General features: G+C 45.3%; 1 protein-coding gene across 1 annotated transcript in view; it reads left to right on the top strand.

Moving 5' to 3' along the window:
• The first annotated feature begins 3,072 nt into the window (after positions 1-3,072).
• The window catches only part of CLPX (caseinolytic mitochondrial matrix peptidase chaperone subunit), a 43,167-nt gene continuing 24,762 nt past the window's right edge, over positions 3,073-21,477 (top strand). The window contains exons 1-3 of the mRNA XM_025390681.1: positions 3,073-3,530; positions 8,589-8,749; positions 9,740-9,857. Coding sequence (XP_025246466.1) covers positions 3,452-3,530; positions 8,589-8,749; positions 9,740-9,857 — 358 coding nt within the window. The 5' untranslated portion in view covers positions 3,073-3,451. The remainder of the gene's footprint in view (positions 3,531-8,588; positions 8,750-9,739; positions 9,858-21,477) is intronic.

Raw genomic sequence — 21,477 nt, 5'->3', positions numbered from 1 at the left:
TTTTTGAGACAGAGTCTCGCTCTGTCGCCCAGGCTGGAGTGCACTGGCCGGATTTCAGCTCACTGCAAGCTCCGCCTCCCGGGTTCACGCCATTCTCCGGCCTCAGCCTCCCGAGTAGCTGGGACTACAGGCGCCTGCCACCTCGCCCGGCTAGTTTTTTGTATTTCTTAATAGAGACGGGGTTTCACCGTGTTAGCCAGGATGGTCTGGATCTCCTGACCTCGTGATCCACCCGTCTCGGCCTCCCAAAGTGCTGCGATTACAGGCTTGAGCCACCGCGCCCGGCCTGAGGAGGAAAATTTTTTAAACTTCAGTACTATTTGCCCAGGGTCTGGCATGTAACTAGTGGTTAATAAATATTTGTTGACTGAATGAATGCGAAGTCAATTATCTAGAATAGATAGGGAAAAGGAAGTCTTACTGGAGTGGTTCCCCTAGCCTGAGCCTTGATTTAGCAACACTCTTACTCAGCTTGCTTATAGCAATCTACAGGTTTTGGCAAACAATCTCTTCATTTTTATAATGAGAAGAAAATGCGACACAATTGAAAAAGAAGGTGGGTGTGGGATGAAAATAATTTAAATTGGTGTCAGAGGCCCTCAGTTCATTTATAAAAGGAAAGGTTTGTCCTTGACTCAATGAATTTCATACATTGTCTTAATGCAGAACTATTTTCAAAAAAAACCCCAGTAATTAAATAGTTCAAGGCAGAGCTGCTCTGGTTGATTTTGGGGTGGCATGGTGGAGTTGGCAGGGAAGGTCCATTTACTTGGTTCCTTCACCTCTACTACAAAGCTATAGCTTCTGAGAAATTTTGCGAATATAGTTTGAAACACTGGATTGAGGGAATACTGGAGACTCTCCTCTGTCAGAATTCTATTAATGGACTCAGGGGAGGAAGACAAAAGTCTTGGTGAGGGAAGACGTGGGCTCTCTTCTAGTCTCTGCAACTATGGTGGCTCAAGATCATAGTGGTACTCCCTCACTATGCTGAGGGAGTACCAGTGTTATGCCCAGACAGTTTGTTCCCCAAAGAAGACCACCAGAGTCCAGAGTCAAAGCCAAGCAGCAAGGATCTTTACTACAAGTTCGAACCTGGTCCCTCCTTTACACAGTATACAAGAGGGCCCCGAATAATGCGAGCGTTTGCTTTTTATAGCCCGAAAGTTGCAGGGGAACAAAGAAATTCTTTTGGCTCCCGCGCTTTCAGTAACCTTGAACGGCTGTCTCCTTATCGGAGACTTTCCAGGTGGTGTTTGTACTGGGCTCAGGGAGTTTTGAGCCCGGGGGCTGAGGAATGTGCCCAGTTCCTTTCACCAGGAGTCACCTATCCAAAGAGAGAGAAAAAATTGTTGCCTGGGCCAAGGCCAATGACCCTTCTCACAGCTAGACACAGGGACCTAGAAGCCACATTTCTCTGGACTGGATGGAGATCGAAGAGGGCTCACTGACTTGTGTGACCTGGTCTTGCCTCTCCCTTTGCTGCCTCCCCATCCCCACCCGCAAAGCTCAGAAATAAAGGCACCTAAGCTCACTTGGCAATTTCTCTGGGGTTCAGAGTGAGTAAGAATCTCATACACAACGTAAATACTCAGTCTGGCACCAACCCAGATGGGACAAGGGCGTGACTCACTTGTCACCAACCTCCATCTTGTGCAGCTGGTCCATCTGTTTAGCTGTGCAGAAGCAAGTCCTGCAAGAGGGCTCCAACAAAGTGTTGGGGTCCACGTGTTTCCTAAACAAAGGAATGAACACACAAGACAAGACAAACATGGCGGCCGCCTAAAATGGCGCACTCTGCTTTATTTTATACAGTCGTTTGTGGAATGTTGCCAAGTCACAAGACACATTGTTGTTTTTCTGACCTTTCCCTGACTTTCTGGATTTTCTTTTTTTTTTTTTTTTTTTGAGACGGAGTCTTGCTCTGTCCCCCAGGCTGGAGTGCAGTGGCGCGATCTCGGCTCACTGCAAGCGCCGCCTCCTGGGTTTACGCCATTCCCCTGCCTCAGCCTCCCGAGTAGCTGGGACTACAGGCGCCCGCCACCTCGCCCGGCTAGTTTTTTTGTATTTTTAGTAGAGACGGGGTTTCACCACGTTAGCCAGGATGGTCTCGATCTCCTGACCTTGTGATCCGCCCGCCTCGGCCTCCCAAAGTGCTGGGATTACAGGCTTGAGCCACCGCGCCCGGCCTGACTTTCTGGATTTTCAAGATGTTTACACATAAACAAGCCCCCAGGGTCTGCTGTTTGCAGCTGGCTCCTTTGTCCTCCCTGTTAACAGGGAAGGAACACCCTGCTTCATTTGCAAGACCAGGACTTACCAGAACGTCTTGTTTGCACGGAGTCCTCTACACAAAGCCTAACAGAAAAGGGTTTAATGGAGTATTTACTAGCGTGTGTTCAGGTTTAAGAAAACCAGTCGGGCGTGGTGTCTTACGTCTGTAATCCCAGCACTTTGGGAGGGCAATGGGAGAGGATGACTTGAGCCCAGGAGTTCGAGACCAGCCTGGGCAACATAGGGAGACCTCATCTTTACTAAATAAGGAGGGAGGGAGGGAGGCAAGGAGGGAGGGAGGCAGGGAGGGAGACAACCCTCAAGACTGTAAAACACCCACGGACTACCAACAGCTGAAAGCTTTATCACCTCGAGGCCTGAAAGAACAAGGAGAGGGAGCTGTTACCACCTAACAGTTGTTGCTTAGGGAACTGACAATACCACCTCCATGTTACAAGTGATGAAACTAAGGAGAATGATAAGACAAGGAACACAGGATGTGGAATCCCGGGGGAAGAAACTTAGTGAATCTGAAGCATCTAGCGGCTACCAAGGTACTTTAGAGACTTCCCCCGTGGATGGTTAAGCTACCATCCTCACCTTGACCATCCCTGCCGCCCACCGAAAGTGACCGGAAGAAGAGCTTGACTATGACGACTAGGGACTACAAGTCCCGGCATGCATCTCTCCGCGTCTATCTCAAAACCTTTCAACTTTAGGATAAAAGGGCTTTTGGCAACCATGCGCGTCTGGACCTGTAGTCGCCGCAGTTGGGGCTAGGCGCTTGCCGTAGGGCACTCATTGGCGCGCCCACGGCACCACCCCCTCGCCTTCGCCTCACGTAGCTTCTCCAGCGCGCATACGCGACGCGTACCCACGCCCTCCGCCCCCTCCCCGGGCCTACGGCGCAGGCGCGCGCAAGCTCCGCCGGCCCGGTAGGCTGGGGGTGGGGGGAGAAGGAGGGGAAGGGAAGGGGGGTTGGGTGTCTAGTCTGGTGAGTAGACGGCTGTGGGGCACAGGAGCGCGAAGGCCTGGCTGTCGGGCAGGTGAACTCTGCACGGGGTCTAGGGCCCGCTGAAGGGTTCGGAACCGAGTCAGCGCGCCTTGCGAGCAGGATTCGCGCAGCTGAGACCCGGAGGTTCTCAAGGGGCGAAGCCCCGGCCTAGGCCTCGCGGAAATGCCCAGCTGCGGTGCTTGCACTTGCGGCGCAGCGGCCGCCCGGCTTATCACGTCCTCACTCGCCTCCGCGCAGAGAGGTAACGAAATAGTGCCACTCCTGAGCCCTCAGCCTAGGGGGAGGGGGTGGACTGGCCGGTGAGTGGGGGTCCTGGGGAGGGCACGAGGCCTGCTGCACCCGGGGAGTGTGAGGGAATGGGCGGCACTTCGCCTGGCACCCACTGCTTTTCCCGTGGAATGGGGCTCTGCCGACCTCTGGAGCGGCCGTTGCTCAAATTGGAAGTAAACTCCTTCCCACGCGTCTTCCTGCGCGCTTTCAGGCCCGCTGACTTTGGGGCCGGAATGCGGCCACTTCGTAGAAACCCTGAAAGAGGCAGAAAATGTTCCTCTTATTAAAAAATGCCTCCAGATCCCACTCAGCCCTGCCGGGGACCGCCGCCTGCCCCGGCCGCGGCTCTTCTTCCGCAGCCTGGCCGGGATCCCTCTCGGGCCCGTTGGGGGCTCCAGGAGGGGCTCGGCTGAGGGGCTGTCCCTGCTAGGGTCCCCTGGGACTCAGGGCACCCAGCTGACCGTCCCGGACGCAAGCCGCGCGATACCAGAGATGTTACTATCACTGTGCGGCCCAGACACTGGGACATAAACAAGGTTCACAGTATTTCGCGGCGTCAGGCAAGCCCCGGGGCACGCAGGACAGCGGCGGGGGAGATGGGGAGAGGTCCCGCAGGAGTTGGTTCGGAAGTCCTTGGGTGTTTCAGCAGTCCTTTGCTGGCTTTCCCAACTTGACCGGGAGGTAGTTTCCTAAGAGTGGCGCATGTTGTTTACCTTTCCTTTCTGTTTATCTGAAGCTGTGAAAGAATGGCGCCCCAGCCAAGAGAGTCTGGAAAATAAACTTTTTTTCTCTTCCTCAAATCTATGGATGTCAGACCACGAGGCTAGATCCTGTTATAATCACTGACTTCTAGACAAATTCTTTTTATTTTGACTTACCGGTTCATGACCCTTGGATGGATTTTTGAAAAGGTCCCTTTTATCTAACTTTTAAACCAATTATAAAATCCTTATTGTTTACTAAATATATCTTCCAGTTTCTTTACTACACAAGGAGGGATTGAATGAGGTAATGTGGGCAGAAGCATTTTGTAAAATGATACATAAATGTAAGAGAGTGAATTTAATCCTAAATCATTGTTAAGCCTCAACCAGTAGATGTCCCGATTCCAGGAATTCGATTTGCAAACACTTTAAAGTGTTTTTTTAATCCATTTATGTGACATACATTAATATTTGTCGAGGGCCCACTATGTGCCAGGTCTTTTAGTGCTGGAGGTAAGAGTGGAGAGTAAGTCCTCACCCTCATGTTTAAATCTAGTGGAGTAGACAAAGAATAATACAGTTTACAGTGGTTGGATGAAGTATGTGTGTGTTCTCTTTGGGCAGGGACGGCTTCTTTGAAAGTGTTCTTGATCTGTTCTAGCCAAGAGTCCGTGAACACTTTTGAATCATAGGAGATAAGCAGTTATTTTTTTTACTTTCAGAACGACTGGTTTCTTTCTTTTCTTCTTTTCCTTCCCTCCTTCCTGTCTGTCTTTCCTTTCTTTCCGTCTTGTTTCTTTTTTTTTTTTTTCTTTTTGAGACAGAGTCTCGCTCTGTCGCCCAGGCAGGAGTGCAGTGGCGCAATCTTGGCTCACTGCGAGCTCCACCTCCCGGGTTCACGCCATTCTCCTGCCCCAGCCTCCCAAGTAGCTGGGACTACAGGCGCCCACCACCACGTCCGGCTAATTTTTTGTATTTTTAGTAGAGACGGGGTTTCACCGTGTTAGCCAGGATGGTCTCGATCTCCTGACCTTGTGATCCGCCCGCCTCTGCCTCCCAAAGTGCTGGGATTACAGGTGTGAGCCACCGCCCCTGGCCTCTGTCTGTCTTGATGGAATCTGCTCTGTTACCCAGGCTGGAGTGCAGTAGCGTGATCTGGGCTCACCGCAACCCCCGCCTCCTGAGTTCAAGCGGTTCTCCTGTCTCAGCCTCCCGAGTAAACTGGGATTACAGGCGTGCACTACCACGCCCAACTAATTTTTATATTTTTAGTAGAGACGGGGTTTTGCCATGTTTGTCAGGCTGATCTCCAACTCCTGGACCGCAGGTGATCCACCTGCCTCGGCCTCCCAAAGTGCTGGGATTACAGGCGTGAGCCACCGCACCTGGACTAGTATTTCTTTTTAAAAACAGTTGTTCTGAAATTTAGAAAGCTTTGTCTGTATGATAAAGTTCTGTAAACAGTGAAACTTAAATTGTGTTTTCTGGTTGCTGCCAGGTAATCTGGTGAAATACACTTTACAGAAATACTTCTCTTTTTTGGCTTTCAGAGCTTCTTCACCTGAGGTTTACAGGCCCCCAATGGGTCTTTGCATAGAATTCAGAGGTTCTGTGAACTTTATTTTCACTAAGCTCTAGCTGAAACATAAGATTTCCTTGGCCTATGAATGTTCACAACACATCCACAGTAGTCTTAGAAGTGTCTGTGACTTTGTCATCAATCAAAATCAGAAATATTTTCATATCACGTTATAGTTGTTGATATTTCAGAATATTGTTCATACTTTTTGCTACTTTGAAATCATAGTAATTATTTAAAAAACTGTTAGATCTTATTTAATTTTGCTTGTTAATAAAGAGAAATATTTAAAAAATTTTTTTGATAACTACCTCTTTATAATTTGTTTTGTTATGTATTTTTTTTATACATTTAAAAATATTCTGAGAAGAGATCTATTCGGAGGCTTCACCAGACTGCTCAAGTGGTTCATGTCACAAAAAGTGTTAGAAACCCCAATTAGTTTGCTACAGAGCTTTATCATTTTTATGAGAATTTTATGATTGGTGAATGGTCATTTTGATTGCATCTGTCACTCTCCGTCAATTTTTTTTTTTTTTTTTTTTGAGACGGAGTCTCACGCTGTTGCTCAGGCTGGAGTGCAGTGGTGCCATCTTTGCTTGCTGCAACCTCCGCTTCCCGGGTTCAAGCGATTCTCCTGCTTCAACCTCCCGGGTAGCTGGGACTACAGGTGCGTGCCACCATGCCCAGCTAATTTTTTGTATTTTTGGTAGAGATGAGGTTTCACCATATTAGCCAGGATGGTCTTGATCTCCTGACCTCGTGATCCTCCCGCCTTGGCCTCCCAAAGTGCTGGGATTACAGGCATGAGCCACTGCACCTGGCCCCCTCAATTACTTTTTCTAAGCCAACTTTTGAGATTGATACTATATTTATTTATTTATTTATTTTGAGATGGAGCCTTGCTCTGTTGCCCAGGCTGGCATACGGTGGCACAATCTCCGCTCACTGCGACCTCTGCCTCGTTCAAGCGATTCTCCTGCCTCAGCTTCCCGAATAGCTGGGATTACAGGTGCCTGTCACCACGCCTGGCTACTTTTTGTATTTTTAGTAGAGACGGGGTTTCACCATGTTGGCCAGGCTGGTCTTAAACTCCTGACCTCAAGTGATCCACCCACCTCAACCTCCCAAAGTGCTGGGTGGGATTACAGGTGTGAAGCACTGCACCTGGCTCCTTCAATTTTTTTTATTGTGGCAAGATACATGTAAGATTTACATGACTTAACTATTTTTAGTGTATAGTTCGGTAGTATTAGGTACATTGATATTGTGCAACCATTGCCGTCACCTTGTAAAACTAAAGCTCTGTACCCATTAAAACAATAACTCTCCATTTTCCCCAACCCCCAGGAACCGCCATTCTACTCACTGTCTATGATTTTGCCTTCTAAGTACCACATATAAGTGGAATAACACAATTTTTTTTTTTTTTTTTTTGAGACGGAGTCTCGCTGTGTCGCCCAGGGTGGAGTGCAGTGGCCGGATCTCAGCTCACTGCAAGCTCCGCCTCCCGGGTTTTTACGCCATTCTCCTGCCTCAGCCTCCCGAGTAGCCGGGACTACAGGCGCCCGCCACCTCGCCCGGCTAGTTTTTGTGTTTTTTAGTAGAGACGGGGTTTCACCGTGTTAGCCAGGATGGTCTCGAACTCCTGACCTCGTGATCCGCCCGTCTCGGCCTCCCAAAGTGCTGGGATTACAGGCTTGAGCCACCGCGCCCAGCCAATAACACAATTTTTTAAATAACTTTTTTTTTTTTTTGGAGACAGAGTCTTCCTTTGTTGCCCAGGCTGGAGTGCGGTGGCACGATCTTGGCTCACTGCAACCTCCACCTCCTGGGTTCAAGCAATTCGCCTGCCTCAGCCTCCTGAGTAGCTGGGATTACAGACACCTGCCAGCACACCCAGCTAATTTTTGTGTTTTTAGTAGACAGGGTTTCACCATGTTGGCTAGCCAGGCTGGTCTCGAACTCTGGGATTATAGGCATGAGCCACCACACCTTGCCTTAAAGAACATTTGAAGTTTGTTTCCATTGTTATAGATTTTTTTTTTTTGAGATGGAGTCTTGCTCTGTCACCTAGGCTGGAGTGTGGTGGCACAACCTCAGTTTGCTGCAACCTTTGCCTCCTGAGTTCAAGCGATTCTCCTGCCTCAGCCTCAGGAACCCACCACCACGCCTGGCTAATTTTTTTTTATTATTATTTTTAGTAGAGACGGGGTTTCACCATGTTGGCCAGGCTGGTTTTGAACTCCTGACCTCAAGTGATCCGCCAACCTCAGCCTCCCAAAATGCCAGGATTACAGCGGTGAGCCACCACACCTGGCCCAGATAGTATTCTTATATAATAACAGACGAGTTGCTGTCAGATGTTTATTCTCATTGGTAGAAATAATAAGAATATAGGGCATAAATGGCCTTTTAAAAAATCGTACAGGTGAGGCAGGTGTTGAACTCCCTTCAAACTTTGAAAAAGCCACATATTGTTATGACGTGGTTAATCTTACCTTACTTCTAAAGGACACATACTGAAAGAAACACCTTTATTTATCTAGAATCTTTCAGAGGCTCAGACCTGGCCTGTTTTTGAAAGGACTTTGCCTCTGTTGGTGTCATTATTTTCTCTCAGTTTATACTACTGCTGTGAAAATGATAGCTTTTTTTCAACCTCCTTTATGCTCAAGGAATTTTTGTTTCCAGGGGATTTATTGAGGCATATCTATATTTGATGTAGATTTCCTTTTATTTTCAGGTATTTCTGGTGGTCGCGTTCATATATCAGTTTTAGGAAGGCTTGGGACATTTGAAACTCAGATTCTGCGAAGAGCTCCTCTTAGATCCTTTACAGAAACGCCAGCATACTTTGCCTCAAAAGATGGGATAAGTAAAGATGGTTCTGGAGATGGAAATAAGGTAATTATTTTATCTTATTGGCACCTGTGAGTTCCCTCCTTTAAAAAAATGTAATAGTACTGTCTGTTACTGGCTTATATGTTTTCTGGAGGCAATATGAGATAGCTAAAATGATCTGAAGAATTTTATATAATTAGATGTTTCATTTTGAACCTTAAAATACTTTTATAAGCATTGCACATAGTAAGCAGTAATTAAAATTTCTAACACCCCAAAGTAGTAAAGAAGTGTCATTAAATGACTGTTGGTCAGTAGGATTGAATTAGGAATAGCCATAATTTCCTGCTTTCATATAACTCTTACAACTTGTGACAGTATAAACCTCACTTTATCCTCTATCTAAAAATTTCAGATTCGTGGTATAACTTAAATGTTGGGCTACTCTGGTAGCCTAAAAATTTCAGATTTCTGGTACAACTTTATGTTGTAGCTAGCAAGTAGATGATTGGTGGTTGTATTGAGTCAGTGACTTACCAGTTTTTTTCATGATGTGAATTTGACTAACGCTTGAGTTAATCTTATATGTTAGACAAAATGTGAGGCACTTACATATCCATACTTAATCTTAACAGTGACTCTCTGATGTGGGTAAAATTATTCCCATTTTAGAGATGAGAAAAGTTGGATCTAAGAATAATCAGAGTCACTACCTACCATGATAATAACTCCTGATTCAATTTCATTGAAATGCAGTTTTTTTCCCTTAGTAAATTTTCTAGTGCCTGAGTCATTGAATGAAAACTCTATTATATATGTTGACACATGTTATATAAAAGAAGACTACAGATATACATGCATTTACTAGAACTGATTTGATTTTTGAAGTAAATAGATCTTCTGACACCAGAAATAGTAGAATTATATTAATAATTTCATCCTAGAAATTTAGAAAATTATAAAATTAATTACAAACAATATTGTTTATATTTAAGTTGGTTGCCTGAAACTAATAATTGACACTCTTCCTTTTTTCTCCTTCATAAACATTAGAAATCAGCAAGTGAGGGAAGTAGTAAGAAATCAGGCTCTGGGAATTCTGGGAAAGGTGGAAACCAGCTGCGCTGTCCTAAATGTGGCGACTTGTGCACACATGTAGAGACCTTTGTGTGTAAGTATTACATCTTCTTCTGCTCTTTTTTCCCTACATTTTCTATGAATTATTAAATGTATAAAAATATGTAAATTATGTAAAATTTATAAATACAGGCCAGGCACAAATGGCTCATGCCTATAATCCCAGCACTTTGGAAGGTGGAGATGGGAGGATCCCTTGAGCCTAGGAGTTCAAGACCTGCCTGGGCAACATGTTGAGACACCTGTCTTTACAAAAAAAAAAAAAAGGCCAGATATCTGGTGGTGCATACCTGTAGTCATAATCATGCCACTGTACCCCATCCTGGGTGACAGAGACCCTGTCTCCAAAAAATATATATATATATATATATATATAAATTGTATTAAATGTGTAGAAATATGGATTATATGAAATAGATAAATTAATGTGACTTTGTATGTTATATGAATTATATATAAATTGTATGAGCTCACCTGATTCTCTCTTATGTTCACCGTATACTAGAAAATTCTCAGGACTGGTAATACTTTGCGCTGTTGTGTAAGAGATAATTTAAGAAAAATATTTGCTTCTTTATTTTGCTTAATTGTGTTTATTTCAGATTGGATTTTGTGAATTTCTGGGTGTGATCATTAGGCTGTAGGAGAACCAGGACTTATTTATTCTGTATTTATTACTACATTCTTCAAATACATATTGAGTATCACATGGCTGGGAAGGCTAGTCATTCATATATTAAGGTAAATTCCCTTAGTACTTCCTAAAGGAGGTAAGCCCTCAATTCTGGGAAGCATCTGATAATTATTAATGATTCAGACACTCGGAGAAGGAAGAAATCAGGGCTGGGCACTGTGACTCACACCTGTAATCCCAGCACTTTTGGAGTCTGAGGTAGGCAGATTGCTTGAGCCCAGAAGTTCAAAACCAGCCTGAGCAACATGGCAAAACTCCATATGTATTAAAAAAAATTAAAAAATTAGCCAGGCCTGGTGGTGCATGGCTATAGTTCCAGCTACTTAGGGACTGAGATAATGAAGATCGCTTGAGTCCGGGAGGTGAGGCTGCAGCGAGCCAGCCATTGAACTCCAGCTTGGTGACAAAGCAAGACCCTGTCTCAAAAAAAGAAAAAAAGAAGGGAAAAAATCAACTGTCCTACTTTTGCTGTTAGTGTCAGTAACTCTCTGAAATGCAAAGATTGTCCTACAGATATTTTCATCAATGAATCAAATAATCAAAAAACTCATTACTTACATGACTTAGAGTTAGTGATAATGAATTGTACCACCATGTCAGCCTTCCTCTACAATCCAATTGAAGAAAACTTTAAGATTATAAGACTTCAGTGTCTGATGGTTGGCTAGGGGGTATTCTCTATCTTCTAATCCTAGTATTGAGACTTTGGTTACAATTTCACACTTACCATTAACAGTAATTGGCCACCGTATGAAAAGGTACTAGATGTAGTATGTTTTTATGTACTGGAAAGACTTAAAGTAGCTCCATCCCATAGCTGGAATATTAGGGGTTCTGAACAAAACTTAATTTGGATCACAACGTAAAATGAAAGTGGGCTGGGCACGGTGACTCACACCAGTAATCACAGGACTTTGGGAGTCCGAAGCAGGCTGCTCACTTGAGGTCAGGAGTTTGAGACCAGCCTGCTCAACATGGTGAAACCCCATCTCTACTAAAAATACAAAAATTAGCCGGGCATAGTGGCGTGCATCTGAAGTCCCAGCTGTTTGGGAGGCTGAGACCGGAGAATCGCTTGAACCTGGGAGGTGGAGGTCCTGGTGAGCCAAAATCACACCACTGCACTCCTCCAGCCTGGGCAACAGAGCAAAACTCCATCTCAAAAAAAAAAAAAGGTAGAACTGGATGACAAAACCTTCTAAACAAATTTGATGTGATACAATAAAATTATACAGAGGCTGAAAATTGCTTAATTTATGAGGTCAGTGTCTCCTATTTTAACCAAGAAATTTTCCTCCTTTTTTTTCTTCAAAGAAACATTTCAACGTTTACAGACCTAAAGAATACTTTCTTGCCAGGCATGGTGGCTTACTCCTGTAATCCCAGCACTTTGGGAGCCTGAGGTAGGCGGGTCACCTGAGGTCAGGCGTTCGAGACCAGCCTGGCCAATGTGGTGAAACCCCATCTCTACTAAAAATACAAAATTAGCTGGGCGTGGTGGTGGGCACCTATAATCCCAGCTACTTGGGAAGCTGAGGCATGAGAATTGCTTGAACCCAGGAGGCAGAGGCTGCAGTGAGCCGAGATCACACCACTGTACTCTAGCCTGGGAAACGAGTGAAACTCTGTCTCCAAAAAAGAAAAAAGAATAATTTCTTAGAGTAGAAAAGGAAAGAAACTAATATTTAATAAATGCCAATATATATAGTTTTGTTCTTGGAACCTTAATTTTGCCAGAACAAAGAGTATTCTCCTTTTTATGAATGAAGAAACTGAGATTTAGCAAGTTTAAGTAACTCATTCAAGGTCACATAGCAGTGAAGATTTGCTATTCAGAAATTCCTATATCGTACATTTCTACCATCTGGAGATTCTTTAGGGGTAAACTAGCTCCTCTTGGGATTAAATTTATTTTTCTTCTATGCATTCTTTCCAAAACTTGCCAGGTTGTATTAGTCACTAAAGGTGATTGTTAAACTTAGAGATTTCCAAAATCCTTCCCTAGAGATTAAGATTCTGTAGATGTGGGATGGGGTCCTAGAATCTGTATATTAGTAGTATCTGTATATTATTAGTTAGACCAAGTGTGGAAATACTATAGTGTAATCAGTTCAAGGCTGAGGCCTGTTTGCTTTGAGAATTCTAATTGGGGGTGGTGATATGGGAGTAGAAAATGTGGAAGGGAAGAAAAAAAAGAGCACACACTTAAACTTACAAAATTAATAAGCAAATGTGTTGATTCAGACGTCGCTAGGCTCAGAAAATATGCAGATGATCATGACACCGTCCCTGTCCTCTGTAACTATTTGTAGGCCCTAGCAGTGCAGTAAGCCCCTCCTCCCTTAGTTTTGCATACCCATATTAAAAGTTTTTTCAGAGTGCATCCTTTTGAATCCTTCTGTGTCTGATCATTAAAAGTTGGGTCTTCACAGTACTAAAGAGAGTTTTATTTGATCTCAGGTTACTAACAGGTTGAGCTTCCATAGTCTGAAAATCTGGAGTTCAAAATGCTCCAAAATCCTAAACTTGTGAGTGCATCATGATGCTTAAAGGAAATGCTCCATTGGAGCATTTCAGATTTCAGATTTCATGTAGGGGTGCTTAACCAGTGTATTTCTGCAAATATTCCAAAACTTGAAAACATTTGAACTCTGAAACACTTCTGGTCCCATGCATTTTGGTTAAGGGATACTCAGCCTGCTTTTTTGTTTGTTTTTTGTTTTTATTATTTTTTTGAGACAGAGTTTTGCTGTTCTCACCCAGGCTGGAGTGCAGTGGCACGATCTCGGCTCACTGCAACTTCTGCCACCTGGATTCAAGTGCCAGCCCCAGGTGCCTCAGCCTCAGCCTCCCAAGTAGCTGGGATTACAGGTGCCCACCACCATGCCAGGCTAATTTTTGTGTTTTTGGTAGAGATAGGGTTTCACCTTGTTGACCAGGCTGGTCTGGAATTCCTGACCTCAGGTGATTCAGCCGCCTCAGCCTCCCAAAGTGCTGGCATTACAGGTGTGAGCCACCATGCCCGGCCTGCATTTTGTTTAAGTCTGCATTTATTTGGATACTAGTTCGTAAACATCTATGCTTTTTGGTCACTTGTGATTCTTTCATGAATGGCCTGTTTAGGTAATTGTCTAGTTTTTTGTAATTTTTTTTTTTTTTTTTTTTTTTTGAGACGGAGTCTGGCTCTGTCTCCCAGGCTGGAGTGCAGTGGCGCCATCTCGGCTCACTGCAAGCTCCGCCTTCCAGGTTTACGCCATTCTCCTGCCTCAGCCTCCCGAGTAGCTGGGACTACAGGCACCTGCCACCTCGCCCGGCTAGTTTTTTTTTTTTTTTTTTTTTTTCTCCTGCCTCAGCCTCCCAAAGTGCTGGGATTACAGGCTTGAGCCACTGTGCCCGGCCTACTTTTTTGTATTTTTAATTACTTGAGGAATGCATATATCCATCCTCCTTTATGAGAAAAGAATAGACCCTTATAGATGGAGCTAAAGTTCTATAACATATCTTCATTGAACATGTGATTTTTTTTAAAGTATAAATAGCATATTCATATTTTCGCAAATTGCTTGTTTTCATCACGCAATGTTTTGAGAGCTGTGTATGTTAATGCAGTTGACTCTTGAACTGTGGGTTTGAATTGCTCGGGCCCACTTATACCTAGCTTTTTTTTGGCCAGACACATATGGCCAGCATATATGAGGAGCTAACTTCATATATGTGGGTTCCACAGGGCCAACTGCAGGACCTGAGTATGCATGGATTTGGTTATATGTGGGTGGTCCTAGAACTAGTCTCCTACGTGTGCCATGGGACAGCTGTACATGTGGGCCTAGTCCTTTCCTTTTAAAAATTTGAGATATCATCATTCATATACCATGCAATTCATCTTCAGTGGTTTTAAAATATTTACCAAGTTGTGGCCCGGCACGGTGGCTCACACCTGTAATCCCAGCACTTTGAGAGGCCGAGGCGGGCAGATCACGAGGTCAGGAGTTCGAGACCAGCCTGACCAACATAGTGAAACCCCATCTCTACTAAAAATACAAAAATTAGTCGGGCTTGGTAGCAACCACTTGTAATCCCAGCTGCTTGGGAGGCTGAGACAGGAGAATTGCTTGAACCCGGGAGGCAGAGGTTGCAGTGAACCTAGATCATGCCATTGCACTCCAGCCTGGGTGACAGAGCAAGACTCTGTCTCAAAAAAAAAAAAAAAAGGCCAGGAGTGGTGGCTCATGTCTGTAATCCCAGCACTTTGGGAGGCCAAGGTGGGCGGAGGACACGGTGTGAAGATCGAGACCATCCTGACTAACACCGTCTCTACTAAAAGCACAAAAAATTAGCCTGGCGTGGTAGCGCACGCCTGTAGTCCCAACTACTCAGGAGGCTGAGGCAGGAGAATCTCTTGAACCCAGGAGGCGGAGGCTGCAGTGAGCCGAGATCACACCACTGCACTCCAGCCTGGGTGACAGAGAAAGACTTCGTCTTGTCTCAAAAAGAAAAAAAAGATATTTACCAGGTTGAATGATCATCTCCACTATCTAATTCCAGAGCATTTTTCATCATCCCAGAAAGAAACTCCATAGCCCTTAGTCACTCTCCACCCTTCTCCCCTCCTAGCCCTGTTAACTATTAACTACTTTATCAATGGATTTGTCTACTCCGTATATCTCATACAATGTAATTATATGCTATGTGGCATTTCATATCAGCCTTCTTTTTTTTTTTTTTTTTTTTTGAGACGGAGTCTCGCTCTGTCGCCCAGGCTGGAGTGCAGTGGCCGGATCTCAGCTCACTACAAGCTCCGCCTCCCGGGTTCACGCCATTCTCCTGCCTCAGCCTCCGGAGTAGCTGGGACTACAGGCTCCCGCCACCTCGCCCGGCTAGTTTTTTCGTATTTTTTAGTAGAGACGGGGTTTCACCGTGTTTGCCAGGATGGTCTCGATCTCCTGACCTCATGATCCGCCCATCTCGGCCTCCCAAAGTGCTGGGATTACAGGCTTAAGCCACCGCGCCCAGACCCAGCCTTCTTTTCTTTAGCTTAATGTTTTCAAGGTTTATCCAGGTTGCAGTATATATCAGTATTTCATTGCTTTTTATGGCTGAATAATATTTCATTGTTTAGACATTCATCAGGTGATGGACATTTAGATTGTTTCTACTTGTTGGCTGTTCTGAATAATGCTCCTGTGAACATCTGTGTACCAGTTTTTGTGTGGACATATGTTTCTAATTCTCTTGGGTATATATTTAGTAGTGGAATTGCTGGGTCATGTGTTAACTGTTTAGTTTCTGCAGAATTGCCAAACTGTTTTCCATAGCAGCTGTACCATTCTACAGTCCGACCAGCAATATGAGGGTTCCAGTTTCTCCACATCCTTTTTACCACTTGTCTTTCTTTTTTTTTGTTTGTTTTTTTTGAGACAGAATCTCACTCTGTCACCAAGTTGGGTACAGTGGCATGATCTCAGCTCACTGCAACCTCCACCTCCCAGGTTCAAGCAATTCTCCTGTCTCAGCCTCCCAAGTAGCTGGGATTATAGGTGCCCACCACCACACGCAGCTAATTTTTGTATTTTTAGTAGAGAAGGGGTTTCACCATATTGATCAGGCTGATCTCGAACTCCTGACCTCAGGTGATCTTCCTGCCTCAGACTCCCAGAATGCTGAGATTACAGGCATGAGCCACTGCGCCCAGCCTGTCTTTCTTTTTCATAGTGGACATGAAGTGGTATCTCATCATGGGCTTCTTTTGATTTTATTTTGTTTTTAGAAACAGGGTCTTGCTCTGTCACCCAGGCTACAATGCAGTGGCGCAGTCATAGCTCATAGTAGCCTCACCTTCTCTGTTCAAGTTGTCCTCCCACGTCAGCATCTTGAATAGCTGGGACTACAGGCACATGCCACCGCAGAGACAGGGTCTCATTTATGTTGCCCAGGCTGGTCGCGAACTCCTGGGCTCAAGTAATTCTCCTACCTTGGCTTCCCAAAGTGCTGGGATTTTGTGCTACCTCCGGGGATTCACTGTAGTTTTGATTTGCATTTCCCTAATGACTAATGATGTTAATCTTTTCTTAAGTTTTTTGGTCATTTGTCTGTCTTCTTTGGAGAAGTGTCTATTTAAATCCTTTGTCTTTCTTCCTCCCCGCCCCCAACCCCAGGCGGAGTTTCGCTTATTGCCCAGGCTGGAGTGCAGTGGCACGATCTTGGCTCACTGCAATTTTCACCTCCCGGGTTCAAGCAGTTCTCTGCCTCAGACTCCTGAGTAGCTGGGATTACAGGCGCCCACCACCACACCTGGCTAATTTTTTGTATTTTTAGTAGAGATGGGGTTTCACCATCTTGGCCAGACTGGTCTTGAACACCTGTGACCTTGTGATCCGCCCACCTCAGCTTCCCAAACCAACAAAATTTTACATAAAGCAATATAGGATACTTGTAGTAGCTGTTTAAAGGAAAGAATTTGTCTCCTGGTAACTTAATAAAATTAGATTTTTGCCGTTGTTTTTGGAGTGAAAATGCACAGTGAAAATTGGCCAGGCACGGTGGGGGCTCATGCCTGTAATCCCAGCAGTTTGGAAGGCCGAGGAGGGTGGATCACCTGAGGTCAGGAGTTCGAGACCAGCCTGACCAACATGGAGAAACCCCGTCTCTACTAAAAATATAAAATTAGCTAGACGTGGTGGTGCATGCCTGTAATCCCAGCTACTTCGGAGACTAAGGGAGGAGAACCACTTGAACCCAGGAGGCGGAGGTTGCGGTGAGCTGAGATCGTGCCATTGCACTCCAACCTGGGCAACAAGAGCGAAACCCCATCTCAAAAAAAAAGTGCATTGCAATGCTTGTATTAAACCCCAAAATAGCATTTTGATAAATAACATCGAATCCTTGAATTTTAGGGATATGTTGAAAATATGTCAATGTAAAATTGTATTGCAAATATTCAAGTCAAATTTAAGCAACCTTTCAACAATAAGCAAAGAGGAATGTGATTTGTTGGTGTTTAATCCTTTTCCTTTTGACCTAATTTCCTTAGAGAAATATTTTGAACTTGTGCTCTCAGGCCAGATTTTCCTGTCACACTGCCTGAACTAGATCAGAGGCTTCTCTGCCCTTTAATCCTTGCCCTGTTTTCCATCAGTAACAATTGTAAACTAGTTCCTCATCATTATAAAGGCAGTGACTATCTTTCCCATTGATGAGAAGTGGTGATTATTTACTTAGGCTTGTGTTAGTCACAGATGCTTCAAATAGCTTGATCTTTTTCTTTAGGTAAGCATTTACACGGGATCAGTAAATAGGAAACATGGATGAAACCTCTCCTTAAAATTTGCTATTAGAATTTATCCAAAAAAATTTTTTTTTTGAGACCGAGTTTCGCTCTGTTGCCCAGACTGAAGTGCAGTGGTGTGATCCCAGCTCACTACAACCTCTGCCTCCCAGGTTCAAGCAATTGTCGTGCCTCAGCCTCCCCAGTTGCTAGGATTACAGGCACGAGCCAACATGCCCGGCTAATTTGTGTATTTTTAGTAACAACAGGGTTTCACTATGTTGGCCAGGCTGGTCTTGAACTCCTTACCTCAAGTGATCTACCTGCCTCAGCCTCCCAAAGTGCTAGGATTATAGATGTGAGCCACCTCCGGCCCAGAATGTGTTTTTAATTAGTCTTGTGTTTAAGAACAGAAATATGGCCAGGCGTGGTGGCTCACGCCTGTAATCCCAGCACTTTGGGAGGCTAAGGCGGGCAGATCACGACGTCAGAAGATCAAGACCATCCTGGCCAACGTGGTGAAACTCCGTCTCTACTAAAAGTACAAAAATTAGCTGGGTGTAGTGGCGTGCACCCAGCTATTGAGGCCGAGGCAGGAGAATTGCTTGGACCCAGGAGGCAGAATTTGCAGTGAGCCCAGATTGCACCACTGCATTCCAGCCTGGGCAACAGAGTGAGACTCCGTCTCAAAAAAAAAAAGAGCCGGGCGCGGTGGCTCAAGCCTGTAATCCCAGCACTTTGGGAGGCCGAGACGGGCGGATCACGAGGTCAGGAGATCGAGACCATCCTGGCTAACACGGTGAAACCCCGTCTCTACTAAAAAAAATACAAAAAACTAGCCGGGCGAGGTGGCGGGTGCCTGTAGTCCCAGCTACTCGGGAGGCTGAGGCAGGAGAATGGTGTGAACCCAGGAGGTGGAGCTTGCGGTGAGCCGAGATCCCGCCACTGCACTCCAGCCTGGGCGACAGAGCAAGACTCCGTCTCAAAAAAAAAAAAAAAAGAACAGAAACACAAGAATTGATTGAATTGATAATGAAGTGGTTTTGTTTGTTTTTGAGACAGAGTCTCACTCTGTAGCCTAGGCTGGAGAATAGTGACCTGGTCTCAGCTCACTGCAACCTCTGTGTCCCGGGTAACCCTCAAGTGATTCTTCTGCCTCAGCCTCCTGGGTGGCTGGGATTACAGGCACCTGCCACCACACCCGGCTGATTTTTGTATTTTTAGTAGAGACGGGGTTTTGCCATGTTGGCCAGGGTGGTCTCGAACTCCTGACCTCAGGTGATCCACCTGCCTCGGCCTTCCACTATGCTGGGATTACAGGCCTGAGCCACCACACCCGGCCTAAAGTTGTTTTTTTAATGTGGAATTGTCTGCTTCTTTCATTTAGTTTGTAAGGACGTAGGTGTGCTTGCTAGTGCAGTTTTTCCTATAATCTGTGGATAGATATAAATTTATATTTAAAATTTTCCCAAAGGAAAAAAAATTCCATGAAATTTTTCTCTGCAGTTCTCTCTTTCTAGTTGGATTACACAAAAATGTATTACTTAGACATACTAGCTTTGTATTTGCAACCTGTATCTATAAGAGATTCTCTACCAAATTGCTTTCTGAGGTCCCTGGTTACCATTAGTAGGGTTAGGCTGAGTTAAGCATGTATGTCCAAACCCAGCTACCTGGGAGGTGGGAGGATCCCTTGAGAACAGAAGTTTGAGGCCATCCTGGACAACACAGCAAGATGCCAGCTCTTAAAAAAAAAAAAAAGAGTGGCTGGGTGCGGTGGCTCACGCCTGTAACCCCAGCACTTTGGGAAGCTGAGGCAGGCAGATCACCTGAGGTCAGGAGTTTGAGACCAGCCTGACCAATATGGTCAAACCCCACCTCTACTAAAAAATATAAAGTTAGCCGGGCGTGGTGGCACATGCCTGTAGTCCCAGCTACTAGGGAGGCTGAGGCAAGAGAATTGCTTGAACCCGGGAGGCGAAGGTTGCAGTGAGCTGAGATTGTGCCATTGCTCCAGCCTGGGCAACAAGAGCAAAACTCTGTCTCAAAAAAAAAAAAGTGTATATCCATATGTCTACATCCTGTAACCTTATGTTGTTTATTTTTATTTTGTTTATTATAAGAGGGCACGATGGGCACTATCTTGGCTCACTGCAACCTCTGCCTCCCAGGTTCAAGCAGTTCTCCTGCTTCAGCCTGCTGAGTAGCGGGGTTTACAGGCACTTACCATGCCCAGCTAGTTTTTGTATTTTTAGTAGAGACAGGGTTTCACCATGTTGGCCAGGCTGGTCTTGAACTCCTGAGCTTAAATGATCCACCTGTCTTGGCCCCTCAAAGTGCTGAGATTACAGGCGTGAGCCACTAGGCCCCACCAACATCCTATAACCATGTTTTGAAAAGAAAGAGTAGGCTGGCCTCAGTGGGTCACGCCTGTAATCCCAAGCACTTTGGGAGGCCAAGGTGGGAGGGTTACTTGAGTCCAGGAGTTTGAGACCCGCCTGAGCAACATCATGAGACCCTGTCTCTACAGAAGATTTTAGAAAGTAGACAGGCATCGGCCGGGCACAGTGGCTCACTCCTGTAATCCCAGCACTTTGGGAGGCCAGGGAGGGCGGATCGACGTCAGGTGATCGAGAGGTGCCTATAGTCCCAGCTACTTGGGAGGCTGAGGCAGGAGAATGGCGTGAACCTGGGAGGCGGAGCTTGCAGTGAGCCACTGTCGCGCCACTGCACTCCAGTCTAGGCAACAGAGAGAGACTCCATCTCAAAAAAAAAAAAAAAAGGCAGGCGTGGTGGCGTGTGCCTGTAGTCCTGGATACTCAAGGAGGCTGAGGTGGGAGGATTGCTTGAGCTTAGGAGGTCAAGACTGCAGTGAGCAGTGATCACGCCACTGCATTTCAACCTGGGCAACAGAGCAAAACTCTGTCTCCAAAAAAAAAAAGAAAAGAAAAAGAAATCACCTTTAACACAGGATATTCTGTAGCTGATCCACTGGAATTGAGAAATCCTTATAAATGTATTCATCTCCTGTGTATCCACAGATTTTTTTTTTTATGCTTTAAGTTCCATGATATATGTGCACAACCTGCAGGTTTGTTACATATGTATACGTGTGCCATGTTAGTGTGCTACACCTGTTAACTTGTCATTTACATTAGGTATATCTCCTAATGCTATCCCTCCCCTCTCCTGCAATCCCATCACAGTCCCCGGTGTGTGATGTTCCCCTTCCTGTGTCCAAGTGTTCTCATTGCTCAGTTCCCACCTATGAGTGAGAACATGTGGTGTTTGGTTTTCTGTCCTTGCGATAGCTTGCTCAGAATGATGGTTTCTAGCTTCATCCGTGTCCCTACAAAGGATATGAACTCATCACTGTGTATCCACATATTATTATTATTTTTTTTGAGACGGAGTCTCACTCTATCGCCCAGACTGTAGTGCAGTGGTGTGATCTCAGCTAACTGCAAACTCCGCCTCCTGGGTTCACACCATTCTCCTGAGTAGCTGGGACTACAGGCATGTGCCACCACGCCCGGCTAATTTTTTGTACTTGTAGTAGAGACGAGATTTCACTGTGTTAGCCGGGATGGTCTCAATCTCCTGACCTCGTGATCCGCCAGCCTTGGCCTCCCAAAGTTCTGGGATTATAGGCGTGAGCCACTGCACCCAGCCAAAAATTTTTTTTTTTTTTTTTTT

Source organism: Theropithecus gelada, chromosome 7a (assembly GCF_003255815.1).
Source record: "Theropithecus gelada isolate Dixy chromosome 7a, Tgel_1.0, whole genome shotgun sequence".
In the NCBI taxonomy this organism is placed as follows: domain Eukaryota; kingdom Metazoa; phylum Chordata; class Mammalia; order Primates; family Cercopithecidae; genus Theropithecus; species Theropithecus gelada.
This window is presented reverse-complemented; position numbering and strand designations above follow the sequence as displayed.